This window comes from Carex rostrata, chromosome 9 (genome assembly GCF_964058835.1).
Source record: "Carex rostrata chromosome 9, lpCarRost1.2, whole genome shotgun sequence".
NCBI lineage: Eukaryota > Viridiplantae > Streptophyta > Magnoliopsida > Poales > Cyperaceae > Carex > Carex rostrata.
In genome coordinates this window covers 2,633,181-2,652,414 of record NC_135926.1, presented here as the reverse complement: position 1 = coordinate 2,652,414, position 19,234 = coordinate 2,633,181, and the positions used below count along the sequence as shown (strand labels likewise).

At 34.5% G+C, this 19,234-nt stretch overlaps 2 protein-coding genes and 1 non-coding gene across 3 annotated transcripts; all 3 read left to right on the top strand.

The window, feature by feature from the left end:
- The first annotated feature begins 5,970 nt into the window (after nucleotides 1–5,970).
- LOC144559239 (respiratory burst oxidase homolog protein F-like) lies at nucleotides 5,971–12,564 on the top strand. The gene is made up of 14 exons (XM_078308242.1): nucleotides 5,971–6,510; nucleotides 6,924–7,005; nucleotides 7,141–7,189; nucleotides 7,624–7,734; nucleotides 7,981–8,367; nucleotides 8,824–9,210; nucleotides 9,326–9,421; nucleotides 9,529–9,644; nucleotides 10,112–10,214; nucleotides 10,656–10,823; nucleotides 10,974–11,096; nucleotides 11,682–11,810; nucleotides 11,919–11,997; nucleotides 12,263–12,564. Exons 1-14 carry the CDS (start codon nucleotides 6,096–6,098, stop codon nucleotides 12,370–12,372), a joined length of 2,355 nt encoding a protein of 784 aa, XP_078164368.1. The 5' UTR covers nucleotides 5,971–6,095; the 3' UTR covers nucleotides 12,373–12,564.
- A 42-nt stretch (nucleotides 12,565–12,606) lies between these two features.
- On the top strand, nucleotides 12,607–12,680 carry TRNAN-GUU (transfer RNA asparagine (anticodon GUU)). Its single transcript has one exon. It is a non-coding gene; the product is annotated as a tRNA-Asn (tRNA).
- Nucleotides 12,681–13,196: 516 nt separating this feature from the next.
- Nucleotides 13,197–18,466, top strand: LOC144559240 (uncharacterized). Its single transcript, XM_078308243.1, has 9 exons — nucleotides 13,197–13,417; nucleotides 13,547–13,662; nucleotides 14,429–14,486; nucleotides 14,568–14,717; nucleotides 15,074–15,281; nucleotides 16,621–16,666; nucleotides 16,801–16,921; nucleotides 17,059–17,131; nucleotides 18,007–18,466. Exons 1-9 carry the CDS (start codon nucleotides 13,345–13,347, stop codon nucleotides 18,233–18,235), a joined length of 1,074 nt encoding a protein of 357 aa, XP_078164369.1. The 5' UTR covers nucleotides 13,197–13,344; the 3' UTR covers nucleotides 18,236–18,466.
- The last annotated feature ends 768 nt before the right edge of the window (nucleotides 18,467–19,234 follow it).

The following is a 19,234-nucleotide window of genomic DNA, read 5'->3' as shown; positions in this document are numbered from 1 at the left end:
CATTTGTATCCTCTACATTAACGTACCGTTTGTGTTCATATCCGATCCGTTTGTTTGCACGAGTCTTAATGGAAACCCGTACATTACAAGCGTGGATTGGTCCGGATTCTGATCGGACGGACGGAGCATAACTCAAGGTGCGTTAATGCAGACCCGCGGGGTCCGGATCCCCTAAAGTAATCCAATCTTTGGGTTTTCGATCGAGATGGTCTGATTTGAATCTGTCGCTCGAGATTGCTTCACGATTTGAATTCATCTCTCGAGATGTGTGCACTCAACTTCAGATAGATTATCACAAATTTGAATCAGACGGTTCCGATAAAAAACCCGAAGATTGAGTGTTACTTCACTGGATTCGAACTAGGGTATTAATACTGGGGCGGGTACGGGTACCCCGGGTATACCCGGGTAGGGTACGGGTAGGTCGGGTAGGACGGGTATAAGGGTAAGGGTATCTCGGGTATATTTTTTAAAAACCATACCCTACCCGTCCTATACCCGTACCTGTGTACCCTTGACGGGTAGGGCGGGTACGGGTATTTTTTTTTTTTTTGCTGTTTTTTTTTCTGGTTTTTTTTTTTCTGGTTTTTTTCTAGTTTTTTGCTGGTTTTTTGTTGGTTTTTTCTGTTTTTTTTTTGGAGGGAAAAACATAATTTTTGAATTCGGATGAACAGTACTCGGGTACTAGGGTACGGGTATAGTCGGGTACGGGTAAACTCGGGTAGGGTATGGTTGGGTATTGGTCCAAAAAAACGGGTCCGGTCCGGTTTATGCCCGTACCCGCGTACCCGAGTACCCAACCCATACCCGGGCTCGGGCACGGGTACCCCGGGCGACGGGCACGGGCGGGTATGATCGGGTATACCCGACCCGGGTATTGTTAATCCACTAATTCGAACTCGACCCGCGGACTCCCATTTCACGGGTTGCAATACTTCTCAATCCCAAACTACAGTAAACGGAGACGTCACGTTACCCGTCGATTTTGATAGTAACCGAAATTTTTTTAGTTACCATTTCGTTAATTTGACATTAATTAAATACCATCCTAATTAACACAATTCAAAAATAATCACACACACTCTCTCAATCTGCTCATTAAACTTGACTGGTGCAAATAAACTCTTACTAAATCATTTAGGTCATGTTTGGTTGTGGAGTAAAGCTAAGGAGGCCTAAGTTGGTTATTCCAACTCAGGCCACTCTAAAATAATTATGTTTGGTTGATGCTTAAATTTATAGCTTGACTTAAGCTATTCTTTGTTTGGTAGAAATTTAGTGGCTTAAAGACTCTAAACCTGTGATATTGGAAATTAACGGGAAAGACTCTGAAATGTTTCAAAATTTCTTCAAAACTTTGGAGAAGATACATAATGCTCTCCTTCACATAACAACTTGATCATATATAATAAAAAAAAATTATGCTCCAAATAACAACTTAGATAATATATAATAAAAAAATTATGCAAAATAAAGATCTGGGTTATTTTGAGAATTCCATATTTGTGGAGGTATGAAAATAAAGATATGGGTTATTTTGCATTTTTATAAAATTGTGAATTATGCAACAAGCCACAACAATCAAGAAGCAAAAATAATTTAATATTAAGAAGTTTTTTATACCTTTCTTAACTCCTCCCAACAGCTTTCATCAGGAGCAATGGGCATACGCAATTCTGCATCCCAACCCCAACCGCTCTTATCAGCACAGGACTTGTAATCGTAGAAATCAGCTTTGAGTTTTTTCCATCGACGTTGTAACTCATTGCTGGTACGATGTGGTTCCGATTGTGAGTTCAACATTGGTGTCAACCTATTCCAGACCTGTTTCGTAAAAGTACCTGGACCGGTAACCCTATGTGTAACTTGTTCTTCCCTCAATAAATTCAACATAAGTGTTGTTTGGTCCACACTCCAATTGTGGCCTCGCGTCCTCTGTGTTGCTTTTTTAGATTGGCATACAAAATTCCCCAAGGGATCCATGCCTAGTTTCATGCATATTTAAATATATTTTCAAGAATTTTGTTTCATAACATAATGTGCTAGCTACAGTAATACCAAAATTAATTAATACTAGCTAAAATTAAACACAACTACTAGACCAATATGTACTGGCATCATGTACAGTGACTTAATTTGTAATATAGCAACTAAGCATAACAACAATTTTAAGAAGAAAAAATATACAAGGTAAATCTTATTCCAGTACTTAAACATATTATTGTATAGGTGTCCAGTACCTTTCACTAAAATCCAAGTAGGAGTGAAGCAAGCAACGGAACTAAAGTGAATCAAGCAAACAAAACAAATAGTAGATAAAAAAAAAGATGATTCCTGGACAGAAAAGAGAATGCAAAATAGCTTTTCAAGGCATCTTCTTTCTGAAATAGTCAGCATACTCGCTCACAGAATTGAGAAAGAAGTTTATTGAAGAGAAATTGCAATTAATTACCTATGCGTAACAAAGGAGAAGAAAATTGGAGAAATCAGAGTAGTCGGAGAAGTCGGAGCAGGAAAGTTGACGGCTAGGTTTTCAGTTTTTGCTATGGCGTGAGAATGAGAAAAATGAAAGTAAAATAAATAGTCGTGAGAAAGATCAAAATTGGAAGTATCATCGAAAGAGGAAAGAATTTTATTTTGATTTGCGCAGGAAATGTAATTAATGAAAAGAGGCGCGGCAAATTTTTGGTCCAAATTGCGCTAAAAAATTAAGGAGCCTGGAGAGGTGGAATAATTTAGGCTTGTTTAGGCCGGCCTAAAGATCGGCTTATTCCATTTTAGTCCGGCTCAATTAAACCATGTTTGGTGAAATAAGTGAGACTTAAATGCCTTATTCCACTGTTTAGTCCACAACCAAACATGACCTTAGAATGCTGATTCCATAAGACCTGTGGCCCGTCTCGCTGCATCAGCATTGATTGTGCCACACAAGGTGAGAGGTTTTGTCAAGAATCGTCGGCAACTTAAATTTTGAGTTTATACATAACGAATTTTGGATCTTCTCATCTTTATAGGCACAGGTATTAAAGGAACCTTGTATACTACAAGCATGGTCCGAATTGATCCGAATTTTAATTAGACGATCGAGATTCCATATCCAAAATCTGAGGGATAGCAGAAATACAAACTCATCAATTTTTTTGGTTTGTATATGTGGCAGTCGTGAGACGAGAGCGGAAGAGAATGTGTCCGATGTCCATTAGACTTAAATTTGAGTTCAATAAATTTCACTTCTATCTAATTTGCTTTGTGATTTGTGCAATGCGCAAGGATCATAAAGCGATTTGAATGAAAGTAGAACCTATCACACTTAAATTTAAGATCAATGAATATTAGACGGGAGTAGCACTCCCCTCCAAGACAAGATAACTAGAAAACAAGGTTCAGAGATATTAATAAAAAGAGAACGAGAGAATTTCTTTCAAATGATAGATTTTCTTATATTTTTGTTATGGTAGCAGTAAACGATATAAACGCATATTTCATATTATTAAGCGGAACATATCAAACTCAAACTCACATTTTTATTGCTTAATAATGAATAAAATTAATACTTTATAAATTTAAAATGATTTATAAAATGAATCATAGAAAGGCAAATGAATTGAGTAAAGTTGTGACTTTTTAAAATTTAGAAGGGTAAATATGATTTATGAATTTTAGAGAGTACAATACTTGATTTCGAAGTTTTTGAGGGGTATGCATAAAGTTTTCCATTTATAAACGAACTGTATAATTGGTAAACTTGCTCAAATTTCATTGGTTTTCATATTTATGAATTAGCTTTGACGGTTGTCAAAGTAATAATATTAATTTGTTGTTGATAGAGTGTCAATGGAACCTTTAGCCGTTTATCTGATCCGTATCTTATTCGATAAAATGGATATGAATAAGGTTTTTTTTCGTAAACTTATCGAGTATAGGTCAACAAAAAAATTCATTAACTAAATAGATAAGTGTATATGTAATGACTATTTCGTACCCGTTATCCTATAGGGTAATTATAAAATTTAAAATTATATATATTCAATTTAATTTCCAATATATCTAGATTTACTCTTTCATTTCAGTACCTTAAACTGCATCTTTCTATGACTAAGCATCAAGTTTATATCTTTGATATATTTTTTTTCTTCCCTCCTTGTTAAATACTGTAAGAATCTGACTCACATAGTTACAGTTCCACTTAAATTTTTACAGTGATTATTGTGACTCAATTTTGTTTTCAAATTTCAAATTTTGCAATAAGAAATTATAATGAGTGAAGAAGCAATTTAAATGGTTGTCTTATGTAATAAATAAAATATAATTTGTAAAACATAATGAATTTATAATGTTTTATTTGTAAAATATAATAAAACTAATTATTATATTAGTATTATCCATTATTCATCCGTTACCGAATATTAACGGGTAAGAATAGAGTAGAGTAAGATTAATTCTTAATAGTTAATAGATCATAAGAGTGGAGCTTTAGTAAGACTAATTTTAATGATATAAATATGAAAATGTCTCCACCCAACAACCGTACCCATTGACACCCCTAATCTAACCCTTCATAAAAATGGCGTACCTTTTGGAATTCCATTCTATCACTAGTGATAGCTAGTTTGATGAAGGGCAATACTGCATAGTTATTTTGGGGTAAAGACTGCATATGGTTGGTTTGTAAGCTGTATAAAGTCAAAACTGTCTTGTTAAAAAAATTACCCTTATTTTGCAGTTGGACCCAATGCTGGATAGTTGACCAAACTTGGTAGTTTAATAGAAACCAATTTGAACAAAATAAGAAAGTTTACGGACCGAATACTTTCTGTTCTTTACTATTTACGACGGACCAGGATATATAGTTTACTATAATTTGTTTGAAATTGCCTCTTCAAATAGGGGTGTCAATGTGTACGATTCGGATAGGATGAAATTATTTTTATACTCATATTCACTAAGAATTGACCTTACTCATATCTTACCCATACCCGTTAAGAATTTTTCTTACCCTACTCTACCTATATCCGTTAAGATTAGCGGATAACAAAACTGTAGTGAACGAATAACGAATAATACAAATATAATAGTTTTATTATTTTTATAAATAAACCATCAAAACTTATCATGTCATACATATGCAATCACAATTATTAATATGAAATTAAAATATAAATATACAATTAATTTTAAGTAATAGTTTTTTATTAAAAAAAAAAATAAAACCACAAATATCTCTTCTAACAAATTCAATTCCTTAACTAAATAATAAATTAACATTAAAATAAAAAAAGTAAAATGTTTAGCATAATATTCTTCTTATGATATAATTTATTTTATATAATTACTTGTTACTCAATAGGTACGAAATAACCTTTACCCGTATCCATATTCATTTATTTAATGAAAAAAATCATTACCCATACTCATACCCAATAAGTAACGAAAAAAAAATTTTACTCATACTCGTCTTATCGAATACGATACGGGTAGGGTAAACGGATAAACGAGGGTCATTGACACCACTATCTCCAAATGACTTTAAAATTTAAACACGTCTATTAATTATATCGAATTTAGCTGGGTATTGACGAGTGACGATTCTATGAAAAGGACTTCAAATCATTGGAAAGCTAACTGGATTGAACGAAAAATAAATAAATTAATTAACCAAGAAGAAAGTGTACTATACAACAAATATGCATCAACCCAACTAAACCTCTTACAGTAATCATAAAACCAAAAGCAACTTAATTAGTCAATTCCTACCCCCAACATCCTCTGATTCTCTCTCTCTCTCTCTCTCTAACGTGTGCCTCCCCAAACCACCAAATCAACAGAGTTGCACCAATTTTCCAACCTGCCCATCAGCCCATCTACACTAGAGAAAAAAAAAAGATACAGGGATCATTATATACCTGTGGACCAATAAGGTGAAAACAGAAGTTGTTTAAATGCTTGCTCCAAGAAACCCATATATTTCTTACTCATACAAGTTCTCTTCTCTAACTTTACGCGATTATCCAACCAAAATGCCACTGGTTTTGCACTCTTGAAAACTATATCTCGTATATTGTTCCATCTAAAATAATATAAATCTACTGGTAAACATGGTGGCTTTTCAAGAGTTTGTTGACTGTAAATTCTCTCAAACTAATTCTGATCAGGACCCTGAAATTTTGATCCACTCTATGGGCCATCCACCACAACTCCAACCAACAAGCGGCATTTGTTCGTCGAGCTCGGCTGAAAACTTTCCAGCTGCCATAGAAATAAATATCAATTTTCATGACGACCAGAGTTGCACTGGTTGCAGTAAGCGCAGTTGCACGGGTAGTAGTACTGCAACTTCTCAAAATGACATGCCGGAAAGAGAAGATCCCAAGGAGGCAAAAGGAGAGGCCAAGTTGCTGTCTCTTCCTTCTCTGAGGACGGAGTTCATAGAATGTGATGCAAACGGAGATTTAAAATGGAAGGAGGTTGAGATAGCAAGTGATCTTGCATGCAATTCAGAAAACACTATCTGTAAGTCTTCATCTTGTTGTTGCTTTCATCTCCTTTTCAATTTGTTCTTTTGTTCTTCCTTTCAATCATCTAATTCTGGTTTCTTTTCCCTTTTTTTCATGTAATAAAGAAATAAGCAGACAGCATCACAGCTCTGCATTTTTCGTTTGTTTTTTTTGCATTTTCTTTTCCTTGTTTTGTCTGATTACTTCATCAAAAGTAAATATTTAGCACTAAAAATCCTTACGTTCAAAAGAAAATTTTACTGTGTAAAATGAGTAAAATTGCATGTTTCACATAAACTTTATGAAAATAATATAAGAAATTTATTTGAAAAAAATATATAAATGGAATCATGATATATACAAAATTAAGCTTATAACTTTACATTGCGAAAAAGATTCATAATTTGACAACTTTTCTTACATACGTAGGTAATATGGAAGCTAATGACACGAGAGGAGAAATGATACAATCCGACAGTACCAACTCCAAGATTAGAATTTCATTAGACGCGTAATTAATCCAGATTTTTTATATATAAATCCAGGATTTTTACTCCTTAAAAAATTCATGATTATTTTTTTCCATACTTTCTCCGCAATAAGGAGGTATACTATGCTGATTTTAATTTAATTTAATTTGTCTCAGATGTGGGAGGAAGATATGCGAAAGAGTCACAGAAAAGGAAATAATTCAAGTACGTGCTAAAAACCCATTTAAATTTCGGAACCAGATCTTCTGCCCCCAGAGTCACTGCGGGGTGGGCCCGGTTACTGTTAAAGGGTTTAGGGTTAAAGTGGTTTTGGGTTTAGAATTATACGGGGACCCACTCTGCAGTGACTCTGGGGGCAGGAATTTCCTGCCCCCAGGGGGGCAGACGATTCGGTTCCTTAAATTTCACTAGAAAATAACTATAAAAATATAAATGTTTTCAAACTTAATAATTGAGTTTAGAAAATGATTATCTTATTGAAATTTTTGTGTAATTCAAATTTTAGTGAGAAACTAAAACGGTACTGAAAATGTGTGAAACTCATTTAATTTCTCAATGGGTACAGACACAGAAGTGAATAAGTTGACATTGATTATTTTAAGTATATTTTAACTTAATTTGTAGCTCTATATTTCTAGGCTATAATGTATAGTGCTTCTGTGAATAAGTTGACATTCACCCATGAAGAGGCTAAAGAATGTGTTAGTCTGATACTGGAAGAGCTTCAGAGTGACCAAGTAACAATCCAGGTTCTTTTCTTGTTTTTCTCTTTATAATATTTTTTTTTATATCTGGCATCTTTTTAAGTGATTACTTGAAGCTACCAATTTTGATCTGCAATTTCATGTGCATAAGATTATTCTAAGGTTCTAGTTTTAGTTTTAAACACACAAGTTGAATTTCTCAACCTCTCCATGCAATAGAAAATTCTCACCAGTAGTCATTGATTTTTTTTTTTTTTTTGACTTGATATATATTTTATACAAATACAACAGATAAATGATCAAAGTAGAAAGTCAATCCACTCTCCACCTGCTACAACGTGGTCAAATGAAATCCTTGCCTCGAATGATCGTCCATACGAAGCCCTTCCTGCAACAACTGTCGTTCTTCGGGCTTATTGGAGGCGAGCCTTGGTTGTAATGCTCTGGCTTGCAACTTGTATCGGTCTCTTCACCTGGAAATTTGTGCAATACCATCATAGATCGGCCTTTGAAGTCATGGGGTACTGCCTCTGCACCGCTAAAGGGGCGGCCGAGACGCTTAAGCTAAATATGGCTCTTGTTCTCTTACCAGTATGCCGAAACACAGTGACATGGCTTCGAAAGAGCCGTACGATTGGCTCTGTTGTGCCATTCAATGATGCCATCAATTTTCACAAGGTATATGTTGCTTCTATATGCGCAATACCAGATAGCTTTTTCATAATTCTTTTTCTGATACTCATAATTGATGTACATAATTGGTTGCTATTTAGTTAGATGTAGGGTTAGACATTGGGCTTTTTTTATTTTATTGGCAGAACTCTCTACTGTGTGATTGGGGGGGGGGGGTTTACTACTGCTGCATAGTCCAATTGGTTCATGTAGTACTCTTGTAAATACTTTTTTACATATCAACACATCTTAATGGATTTTTCCACTAACCCTAAAAAAAAAAAACAATTTAAATGGATTTTTTTTATGCTTTTTTTAAATAGAAGTATGTTGTTAACAAAAAAATTAAGCTGAGCCTCAACTATTTGTCAATAATAGAATATGCTATTTATAAAAAATGAACCTCTACAATTAATTGCTCAATTCTTTATCTAAAAACATTTTTTTTTCTATCTAGTGCAGCTTGTTGCTGCAGGAATCATTATCGGTGTGATCCTACATGCAGGCGTTCATTTGACATGCGACTTTCCACGAATTGTAGGAGCAGACGGATTCCTATTTCGGCAAACAATCGGGTGTGACTTTGGGTACATGCAACCTTCATATTTTGACATATTGACATCCACCGAGGGCTTGACCGGGATAGCAATGGTGATACTGATGCTAATAGCATTCTCACTAGCTTTAAGAATACCGAGAAGAAAACCTCAATCTCTCCCGGAACCAATCCAACGGTTCGTGGGGTTTAATGCATTTTGGTACTCACACCATGTGCTTATTTTGGTTTATGTGCTGCTCATCATCCATTCGATGTTTCTCTTTCTAGCGAAAGACTTCACCGAGAAGACGGTATTTCCTCAGCTGCTAGTAAACTTTTCATTTGTGCTATTCTATAAATTTTAATTTGAACAACTCATTTACACTAATCTTCACATCTCTATTTTGTTCCCTTTCATTTATTTAGACTTGGATGTACTTGGCAGTACCTGTTCTAATCTATGTCGGAGAGCGAATATTTCGATCAATACGTTCAGAAATTGTTGCTGTCAAAATCCTAAAGGTATGCTCCTTCTAAAATAATTAAAGCAGAGTATCTTAATGAACAATACAAATCTTATTTAACCACTTGGTAAGTTTTCTAAAATTATTGATCTACTTCCTGATCAGGCAAGAATATACTCTGGAAAGGTTGTTTCTCTAAAGATGAAAAAACCTTCAGGTTTCACATATCGGAGCGGAATGTATGTTTTTGTACAGTGCCCTCAAATCTCAAAGTTCGAGTGGTAAGAACAAGGTGCCAATGTTTATTTTTATTCTATGTATAATTTATGAACCTTTACCTGGTTAAATTTTAAGTACTTCAAGAGCTATAATTGTAATGTCAGCTTCCATCAATTTTCTAAAGAGACGCTTGTGTGCACATCACAAGTAAGAAAATTAATCATTTGCTCTCACAATTGGCTAATTAGAAGCTTAACAATTCTTTTAAACAGACTACATAATTTTTTTTAATAAAGAGTAAAATGGGTACTTTAAATTTAAAATGAGTTGTAATTAATAGAGATGGCAATAAATTGAGTAATTTTTTTAGTTTTTAAAATTAAGAGGGATAAATAACTAAATATGATATTATGAACTTTAGAGAGGGAAATACGTATTTTTGAAGTCTTTGAGGGGCATACTGAAATTTTCAGTTTCCTTAAATTTTCTGTTACCTTAATTTTTTTTTTCATGTACTGTTGAAATCCAGGCATCCATATTCACTAACCTCAGCACCAGATGATGATAACCTAAGCATGCATGTTAGATCTCTTGGCGATTGGAGCTATCAATTTTATAGCATCTTCCAAGAGGTAAATTTATCTTACCAGTGTCTTTTGTTGTTTAATAGGTTTTTAGCTAGCACCAATTGTTCGCTAAATGAGTTGAGCCGAGCAGCGATCACAGACTATGAATCATGCCGATATCAAAAAGAATTCAATGCATCCGGTATCTCTCTATAATTATCATCGGCATAACTTCAATCAGAAATTGCTCATATCAGTAAACACAAAGAGGAAAATTGCGAGCATTGTTTCAACTACCGATGAATGCTCACAATCTGCAATAAGGATTTACAGTTCATTCTTAGTATATCAGAATCAGACCCATAGAGTTACTAGATTTAATTGCTAACTAATTACTAATGCAATACCCGGTACGGGTTTGACGACTCAAGCGTTAGCTGGCTTAAACTGGAACGCATATTTATTTTTTTGTGATGAAGAATACATGATTGTTATTTGTCTCTACAGGCATTAATCTCTGCTCAACCCAATTTGCCAAAAATAGCAATAGATGGGCCCTACGGTTCAGCCTCACAGGACCATTCTAAGTACGAGGTTGTCTTGTTAATTGGCCTTGGGATAGGTGCGACACCATTTATTAGTGTGCTCAAAGACATAGCTAATGGTACTAACAAGGTAATCATGCTTCTCCAAGGATATTTTCATCTCCTTTTCCAAAAAGTAAAAACAAAGAAGATTAGTTAATTTGTGTACACAACTATATATTCATGTTATATATATATATATACCTGGATAATTTTGTATTTGTTTTTTTTTCCTCTGTAGTTAGATAAGGCAAAGGCTAAGAGGAAACAAAAGGCATACTTTTATTGGGTCACTAGAGATCAAGGTTCCTTTGAGTGGTTTGGAGATATCATGAAAGAAGTCTCACGCATGGATAAAAATCAGGTTCTTAGTTATCTTTGTTTTTTTAAGAAAATAAAACTATTTATTTATCTTTTGAAACTGGTATCTGGTGATATTATCAGAACAAAATATGTCAAATTGATACTAAAATTGTAAATATATAAAAACAATAATCAGTCGCATGTAACTGCATGGGTAAAATTGGGTAAAGATGAAATTTTGACAAAAAAAGTGTATTTGACAGCAAATTTTAACTATTTGTGCCAGTTCTTTTGCAGTCAAAATCGTTTCCTTAAAAGTTTACGTAATTTAAATATTGCGCCACAAAGTTTGCTAAGAAATTGGGCTTCCCTCAATATCATGTTCCCAATATTATTAATTATTTTTTGTATTTTTTTAACACCAAATGGTTAGGTAATATGTTACAAGATAACAAGATTATGGCAGGGAAATACATCTCCCTTAATGTTTGGATTAACTTATCATGCTGAAGCTTTTTTGGTGGTCAAGTTTCTTATAATTATAATTGTATTTAGTCGTCAACAATATTCTTTTAATAATTTAGTAATTTGTATAATACGGGTGCCCAGAGAATTTGCTAATATAGTGTGGTCGAAAATACTACAGGGCGTAATAGAAATGTACAACTACCTCACCAGCGTATTCCAAGAAGGCGACAAGAGATCAGCGCTGATAAGTGCAATCCAAGCCCTTCATTTTATAAAGAACGGCGTGGATATAATCTCAAAAACTCCTGTGAGTTGGTTTACCCCTTCCTCTGTTTCCGGTCTCTGATTAACAACTGTTAATAAATGCACAATTACAAACTCACCCCACTTTTTATTCAATTTGAATTTTATTTAGGTGAGAACACAATTTGCAAGGCCTAATTGGAACAGAGTTTTCTCTGGTTTAGCGACCAGACATGGTGGGGAGAGAATAGGTGAGCAGCAATTAACTATTTTTTGTTTTTACATAAAACAAAATTAATTAGTAGTATGCTTCCATTCACTTATTTAAAATTTTTGATCCCCAACTTTTTGGGGTGAGGATTTTAAAGAGCAGTTTTGGCTTCGTGAAGTGCACGAATTATATGCGACACTGTTTTGATTTTACAATTTGTGCGCTGCACGAAGAAAATGACACATTATTTTCAACGTGTTAGTTAAATTAATTTTTGAATTCGCATAATTGTGTTTTGATTTTAGGGGTCTTCTATTGTGGTCCCGGTTCTTTGGGGAGACAACTAGAGAGGCTATGCCATGGCATGAGTGCGAAAACTGCAACTAGATTTGTATTCCACAAGGAGCATTTTTAGCATTTTGTTGTTTTAAATTACATTCCTTCAAATTTCCTTGGAGGAGGAAAGGATAAGTTGCCCATTTTCTTGTTTAATTTTATTCTTTTGTAATATTTTCGGCCGACAAATATTGGGAGGCAAGAGTTGTGGTTTCTGTGCATTCCTTTTTTCCTTGGAAGAGCTGGATTGTTTGATTGTGAGAATAATTATATATAATTGTTAAGATGTATGTTTATTTAAGTTTATCACAAAGCTGGAATAGCTCAGTTGGTTAGAGCGTGTGGCTGTTAACCACAAGGTCGGAGGTTCAAGCCCTCCTTCTAGCGATTTTTTTTAAATAATTTTGCTTTGTTTTCTCTCTTGATTTGACCTTTCTAGAGATTATGTACCAACGGTTCAGATTTTAATCACCATTCAACTCGACCGGTAATGTGAAATTCGACTATACTCCCGGTCATACGGGTCCGAATTCCCTAGAGCAACTCAAATTTTGAGTCTGAAGTCCGGATTCAATCTCAAATTTTGCAAGAATGACCTCAATATTAACTAACAAAGGCCCGATAGAAAACAAAAGACAAATAAGAGGCCACCCGGCCTGATTCAAATCTGACCGAACAAACCCACTGAAGCTGGGAAATAAATCTGCTGTGATTCTAAAGAGATCGCAGGATCCTGCCATTCCAAATCTAACCTTTCACTTTTTGAAATACACAAATCTTAATAATACTTATTTTTTATGCACGAATCTCTAAATGGATAAATGGATGGATATGGAATAGCAGGGTCCTGCGATCCCTTTAGAATCACAGCAGATTTATTTCCCTGAAGCCGTGTCCTCTACTTCCCTTATTTCGAAGCAGTCTACTTCTCTCTTCTAATTGCACCCCGCTACTTACTGTACACGCATAGCCATGGTTTCTCTTTGAAACCAAAACCCTAGCTCGGAGAACACTCGTAGAATCTACAATCAACGTCGTTTGAGTTCCATCCATGAGGTCTTCTTCCAGAGCAGACGAAGATCGAAATGGAGGTTTTGGACCTCTACCATTGGAGAACTTCTTTGGCAAGTCCCCGGCTCTCTTCCCTCACAATCTCTCTTAAGATATCTTTCGTAATTTACCCACTCTTTTAAAAGGGGAAATGTAAGCCCTTTTGTTGCTATTGTTATTTATTTACAATTTCTCCTGTTTAGTTTGGAGGGAGTTTGTTTGGGGAGCGATTGCAGGGGCATTCGGAGAAGGCATGTTGCACCCGATTGATACTCTCAAAACAAGAATGCAAAGCCAAGCTATCATTACTGGAACTCAGGTTTGTACTGATTTTTGTTTTTGTTTTATGGAAACCTAGTTTAGTTGCCGGGTAAAGGGTGAAGTGTCTGTCTCTCTGATGTACACAGTACACCTGAGTCATCTAGTCTTAGGGGCTATCTGTATGTTTACCAAATGTCTCAGGGAATCTTTTGTTGGCTTCTGAATACCTTTTCTTGCCAAAGGTTTCATTTCATTTTTCCTGGTACTCTTTTTGGAATATTTCAGTTAAACTTCTGACTCTTTTGTGCCATTTCAGAGATAAATAGTAGGCCCTTTCAAACAATATTACGTAACGTTGCAATTTAATATCTCCCAAAGAAAAAGATCAATTGTGCAGAATATCCTCATCAGATTAAAGAGTTGTAGGTTCTTTTACTGGAACTAGTTCAATCTGTGATGTGTTTAGTTTAATTTTTGCAAATTTGAAAGAGTTATGGGTTACAATTTGAAAGTTTCACCTAGTTTAGGGGCAATTTTGGTACCTTTACAAACAGTTTCTGCTAACCTGCTTTACCTTTTCAAGACTGTTCTGTTCATATGGTATAATACTCATTTTTTGCAACTATTGGAGATTTCAGCTGCTTGTCAGTAGCTTAATAATTAAATGGTAAAGTGGTGTTTCGTAAACTGTGAACCCTGAACCTTTGTATTGGTTAAGAAAGTTTCATCTCTCTTAAGGATAAGAAAGCAATTTTTTTCTAGGATTCTCATGAGATGAATTTCAAGGTGCAATTTTTTTCACCTAAATTTATTTGGTTGAACAGGGTCAAAAGACCATACTTCAGATGGTAAGAACAGTTTGGGCATCCGATGGTTTGAGAGGTTAGGCATGCAATTATTCATTTTATCTTTGTAATGTGAAAAACAATGAGTTCAATACTTGCTTATCTTTTGTTGTTCTAGGATTTTATAGAGGAATTGCACCAGGTGTTACAGGCTCACTTGCAACCGGCGCAACATATTTTGGTGTGATAGAATCAACTAAAACATGGTTAGAAGAAGTCAATCCCAACTTAAGCAGCCATTGGTCTCACTTCATTGCTGGTGCTATTGGTTTGTATTTCGTACTTTTACTATTACTATAAGAATCCTGACCTTTAATATCTTATATTAAACCTTAATGTATCATTTGGCGTGTCAATGTTACTTTTAAACTTCACTTTGCTATGGTTGCTTAAATTGGTGATCTTTTTGCTTTATTGATTACGCAAAATGGATTACCTTAATTTCATTGACACCAAATTATTTTCATCTGACTTTTTACAATAATTTGTCTTGATCAACGTCGGATGTTAATTTAAGAATTGACCATTATTGGATATATTCTTGCTAAAACTAAAATTTAAAGCACATCTATTATAATGATACATTTGATATGATGAAATATTCTTATTTTTTTTTCTTTGTAGGAGATACATTGGGGTCCTTTGTGTATGTGCCATGTGAAGTGATCAAGCAACGCATGCAAGTGCAAGGTACAAGAGGTTCCTGGATTTCTGCTACAAATATGCAAAATGCAATGACTAATTGTGGGCCGCAGCGTGGATACTATTCTGGAATGTTCCAAGCTGTCCATTCAATTTTAAAGGAACATGGTCTCAGGGGCTTGTATGCTGGGTAAGTCAGTGCATAAATTTATTTGAAAATGGTCAATTCTAAAAGTTCAAGTACAAATGATGTTATAAGAATGCAAAAGTAAAAAGGTGCAAATCCAAAGTTCAGAAACACTTTTCTTCTTTATATTAAATTAAGAGAGCCATTTGGAAATGTTCATTTCTGTTGTTTTGTAAAATTTAAGGCCTCATTTGTCACCCTGCAAAATATCATATTCCTAAGATATGGTGGGTGATCCTGCAAAGCCATTAAAATATCACAGATGCACCTCCTGGCACTATTCCATCAATATTTGATTGATTTTGTCGGATTGAGATAATTGACAATTGATTAACTTGTCAATCTTGACATGCGGCAGGTTATATTTAAGTTTTTTTCCTCTATTTGGAATGTGTTCTATTATTATCACTATTATCGCTATTATTATTGGTACCATTATTATTATTAGTATTATTACTATTGTTGTTATTTTTATTATTATTTTATTTCTATCTACCTTTGCTTTGTGACTCCGGTTGAGTTTCATTTTTAGCCTACTCCAACTTGCTTGGGACTAAAGGCTTGGTTGTTGGAATGTGTCATACCATATGTATATTATAACATGATTCGAAATGATAGAACTTTATACAACTTTTGCCATTCATCAAATGATTCGAAAAATTACAACAGTCCATATGCAATTGTATTGGATGAAATATAAAGTGACACTCAACCATCAATAAAAAGAAATTTAAAGTGACACTCAAATTGCATGAATTTGGTACCTGACCAATCTTTAAGGTTAAAAACATATCTACAATTTTGTTTCCATTTTTGGACATTTTTTGACTTGATTTTAATTGCCATTATTGTCTAAATAAGCCCAACAATTATGTGGAATGTTAAACCAAGTACCAATCTGTATGACCTATGTACAGTAATTTTGATATTTGTTAAAATAGCAGAATTTGGTGGTCAAGAAATGGTACACATATTCTAGTTCTACAGGGGCATATGAGATGTTTTGGTGATTTGGTGGGTCTATCCATTATATTTCTTGATTTGCATAATGCAATGATGTTTTGAGATCTTACGGCAGCACAAATGAAAGTTCGCCTGAGTTTATCAACAACCAATTTATGGAAGTGCAATTGAACATGAATTAAACAAATTTCAACAGTTCTTATTCTCTATACAAGCCCCTCGACTGATTGAAATTTAGTGCATTTCACCAGCTTTCTTTTGTTCTGTTCAAGGAGATCTTTTTTCCTTCTTCTTCTGATGTCCATTTCTTTCAAAGATTTTGTAAGTGAGAAACAAAGAATTCTAAATTGAATTGGAGTTGGTTTTCATGCTTGTGCAGTTTTTGGTCTACATTAGCAAGGGATGTGCCTTTTGCTGGCCTCATGGTTAGTTCCCTTGCGACGGTGTTATGCTTTTGGATTTGTGTGCCTCATGTTACTGGTACAATGCCAATTTGGTGGGTTACCTCCACTTCGGAGAACTTATCTTGTTCTGATGCAATGATTTGTTCCTATTTCAGGTTACATTTTATGAAGCATTGAAAGATCTGACCGAGAATGGGAGGAAAAGATATTTTAGGAATAGTGATTTTCGTGTTAGTAGCACATTTGAGGGGCTTGTTTTAGGAGGATTAGCTGGGGGTAATATACTTTTTTCTTTTCTCTTGCTTCATTTTAAAATGTTGTCTGCATGATGGGAACTATATAATATTTTCCTTTGCATGTGGAATTTCATGTTTTTTCTTTTATTTCATATGATGGCTGTGATTGTTTTTCAGGTTTAAGTGCATATCTTACCACACCTTTGGATGTGATAAAGACGAGATTGCAAGTACAGGGATCCACCATTAGGTATTTTGTTAAACTATAAAATTTTAGTAATCTTATGTATTCGCATGCTCCTTGTTAGTTTTGTTAAGGTGCGATCAAAATTTTTGTTGATACTCTTTTCTTTTGCAATTCAAATCTGGAGTTGTGCTCAATTGATAATATGCTGCATTTGTTATTTTGAGAGTCATTTGCAAATTGCACTATTATATGTCACAACACTTGCAAATGAGACATGCATAATTTTGTTTCAAACTAAATCAATTTCTTATGGTAATTTCAAAATAAAGTTCTTTCACAACCATTTCATGCAAAGTTGGAATTGATATAGAAGTTGGCTTGCATGCTTATCAATTATGGCTGAAAGAGAAAAAAAATGAAGCTCACTAAGGCTGTGCTTCACAAAATTCACATGGAGAGGAATGGGAAGGAAGAGGAAGGAAGGAGGCAGCCATGGTTCCCCTCGCTACAGTAATTTGTACACCCCGATTTGGGAGGTACAAATTTGAAAGATTTGTATAGAGCGTTACCCTCACTACAGTAGCGTCTCCCCTCCTTTCCCTCTCCGATTTTGTTCTTCTGGAGCGAGTGAACGGCGTGGGCAGCCCGCATTCCTCTTCTCTTCTCTTTCGCTCCCCTTCCTTCCCTTTAATGAAGGGGTTTCTAACCCCTCTGGAGCACAGCCTAAGGATAAGGGCATATCTTTTCAACAACTAGCAAGGCACCTCTTTCTCTAGCAAAAACCAATAGGTGGTGTTAACATGCAAAGCAATTTGGATTTAATAAACATGTGAACTGTTGGTTGTTATTTGCAAGAAAGAAAAAGAGTATTTGGCGTATGTATTTTTTTTTTCGTGCACTGAAATTCTACATTCTCTAACATTTACTGATTTTGTCAGGTACAAAGGGTGGCTTGATGCTTTTACGAAAATTTGGGCAGATGAGGGAATGCATGGCTTGTTCAGAGGTAGCGTACCGAGAATTATATGGTACATACCAGCTTCGGCTTTCACTTTTATGGCAGTTGAGTTCCTGCGGGACCATTTCAATAAAAAACTGGAGTCCCCAGTTGGTGGAGTCGCGGGCCTCTCCATGGACCCAAGCTCCAAAGTTCGAGAAGTTTCTTAAGTTTTTCTCTCTTGCATATACTACGCTCACATGGTCACTTTTATCATGTAAATTTCCATTGTTGCAGCGTCCCCTTGGTGGGATTACTAAACTAAATATAGCATGAGTATGTTGTTTAGGGGGTTTTGAAACTATTACTTCAATCCACTAAATATTAGATTTGGAATCTATACCTATTATAGGGTTATACTTTTACAGAAATCAGTAATACATGGCTACTTTGAAGGTTCACTGGCAAAACTTTTCAATCTCAAATTTCTATTAGATTTCATTGTAAATTTCCTTGACATAGTGGGATGGGCATACGGCATATGGGAGATCAACTATTCGTTGATCTATTATACATTTTTGAGTACCGAATACAGTGGAAAGTAGAAAAAGAAATTTCAAAAGTTGTCACACTTGTATTTGTTTGACGAGTATGGTTCAAATGCCTCATGTCTTTTATGTCTTATTTGTGTCTCATGTTTTTATCTCCGGTTTCAAGTTCAAAGTGTTGATTCAAATCACTTAACATGATCTCTATGTTAGAATACCAAATTTTATATTTTTTTAGAAAAATATTTACTATTTTTTTAGATAGTACAAGATCATTAGTTTTTGAAGATTTTGGACCATTCAAAGACAATGATTTTGTACCTATTAAAAAATATATTAAATTTGGTTTTCAAGTACACTTTAATATGGAACCATGTTTTATTTGTTTGACGAGTATGGTTCAAATGTCCAATGTCTTTCATGTTTTATTTGTGTCTCATGTTTTTAGCTCCGTTTTTCAAATTCAAACTGTTGATTCAAATCAGTTAACATGATATGTATATTAGAATACCAAAATTTATAGTTTTTTAGAAAAATATTTATTATTTTTTTAGATAGGTACAAGATAATTAGTTTTTGAAGATTATGGACCATTCAAAAACAATGATTTTGTACTTATTAAAAATATATTAAATTTGGTTTTCAAGTACATTTTAATATGAAAATCATGTTGAATTGTTA

Bases quoted from the DNA above. Each gene is read 5' to 3' on its own strand.
- LOC144559239 (XM_078308242.1), top strand. From the start codon at position 6,096: ATGGTGGCTTTTCAAGAGTTTGTTGACTGTAAATTCTCTCAAACTAAT. The intron at 8,368-8,823 runs GTATATGTTGCT...TATCTAGTGCAG, and splicing joins ATGCCATCAATTTTCACAAG to CTTGTTGCTGCAGGAATCAT. The intron at 9,422-9,528 runs GTATGCTCCTTC...CTTCCTGATCAG, and splicing joins TTGCTGTCAAAATCCTAAAG to GCAAGAATATACTCTGGAAA.
- LOC144559240 (XM_078308243.1), top strand. From the start codon at position 13,345: ATGAGGTCTTCTTCCAGAGCAGACGAAGATCGAAATGGAGGTTTTGGA. The intron at 14,718-15,073 runs GTTTGTATTTCG...TTTTCTTTGTAG, and splicing joins CTTCATTGCTGGTGCTATTG to GAGATACATTGGGGTCCTTT. The intron at 15,282-16,620 runs GTAAGTCAGTGC...ATGCTTGTGCAG, and splicing joins CTCAGGGGCTTGTATGCTGG to TTTTTGGTCTACATTAGCAA.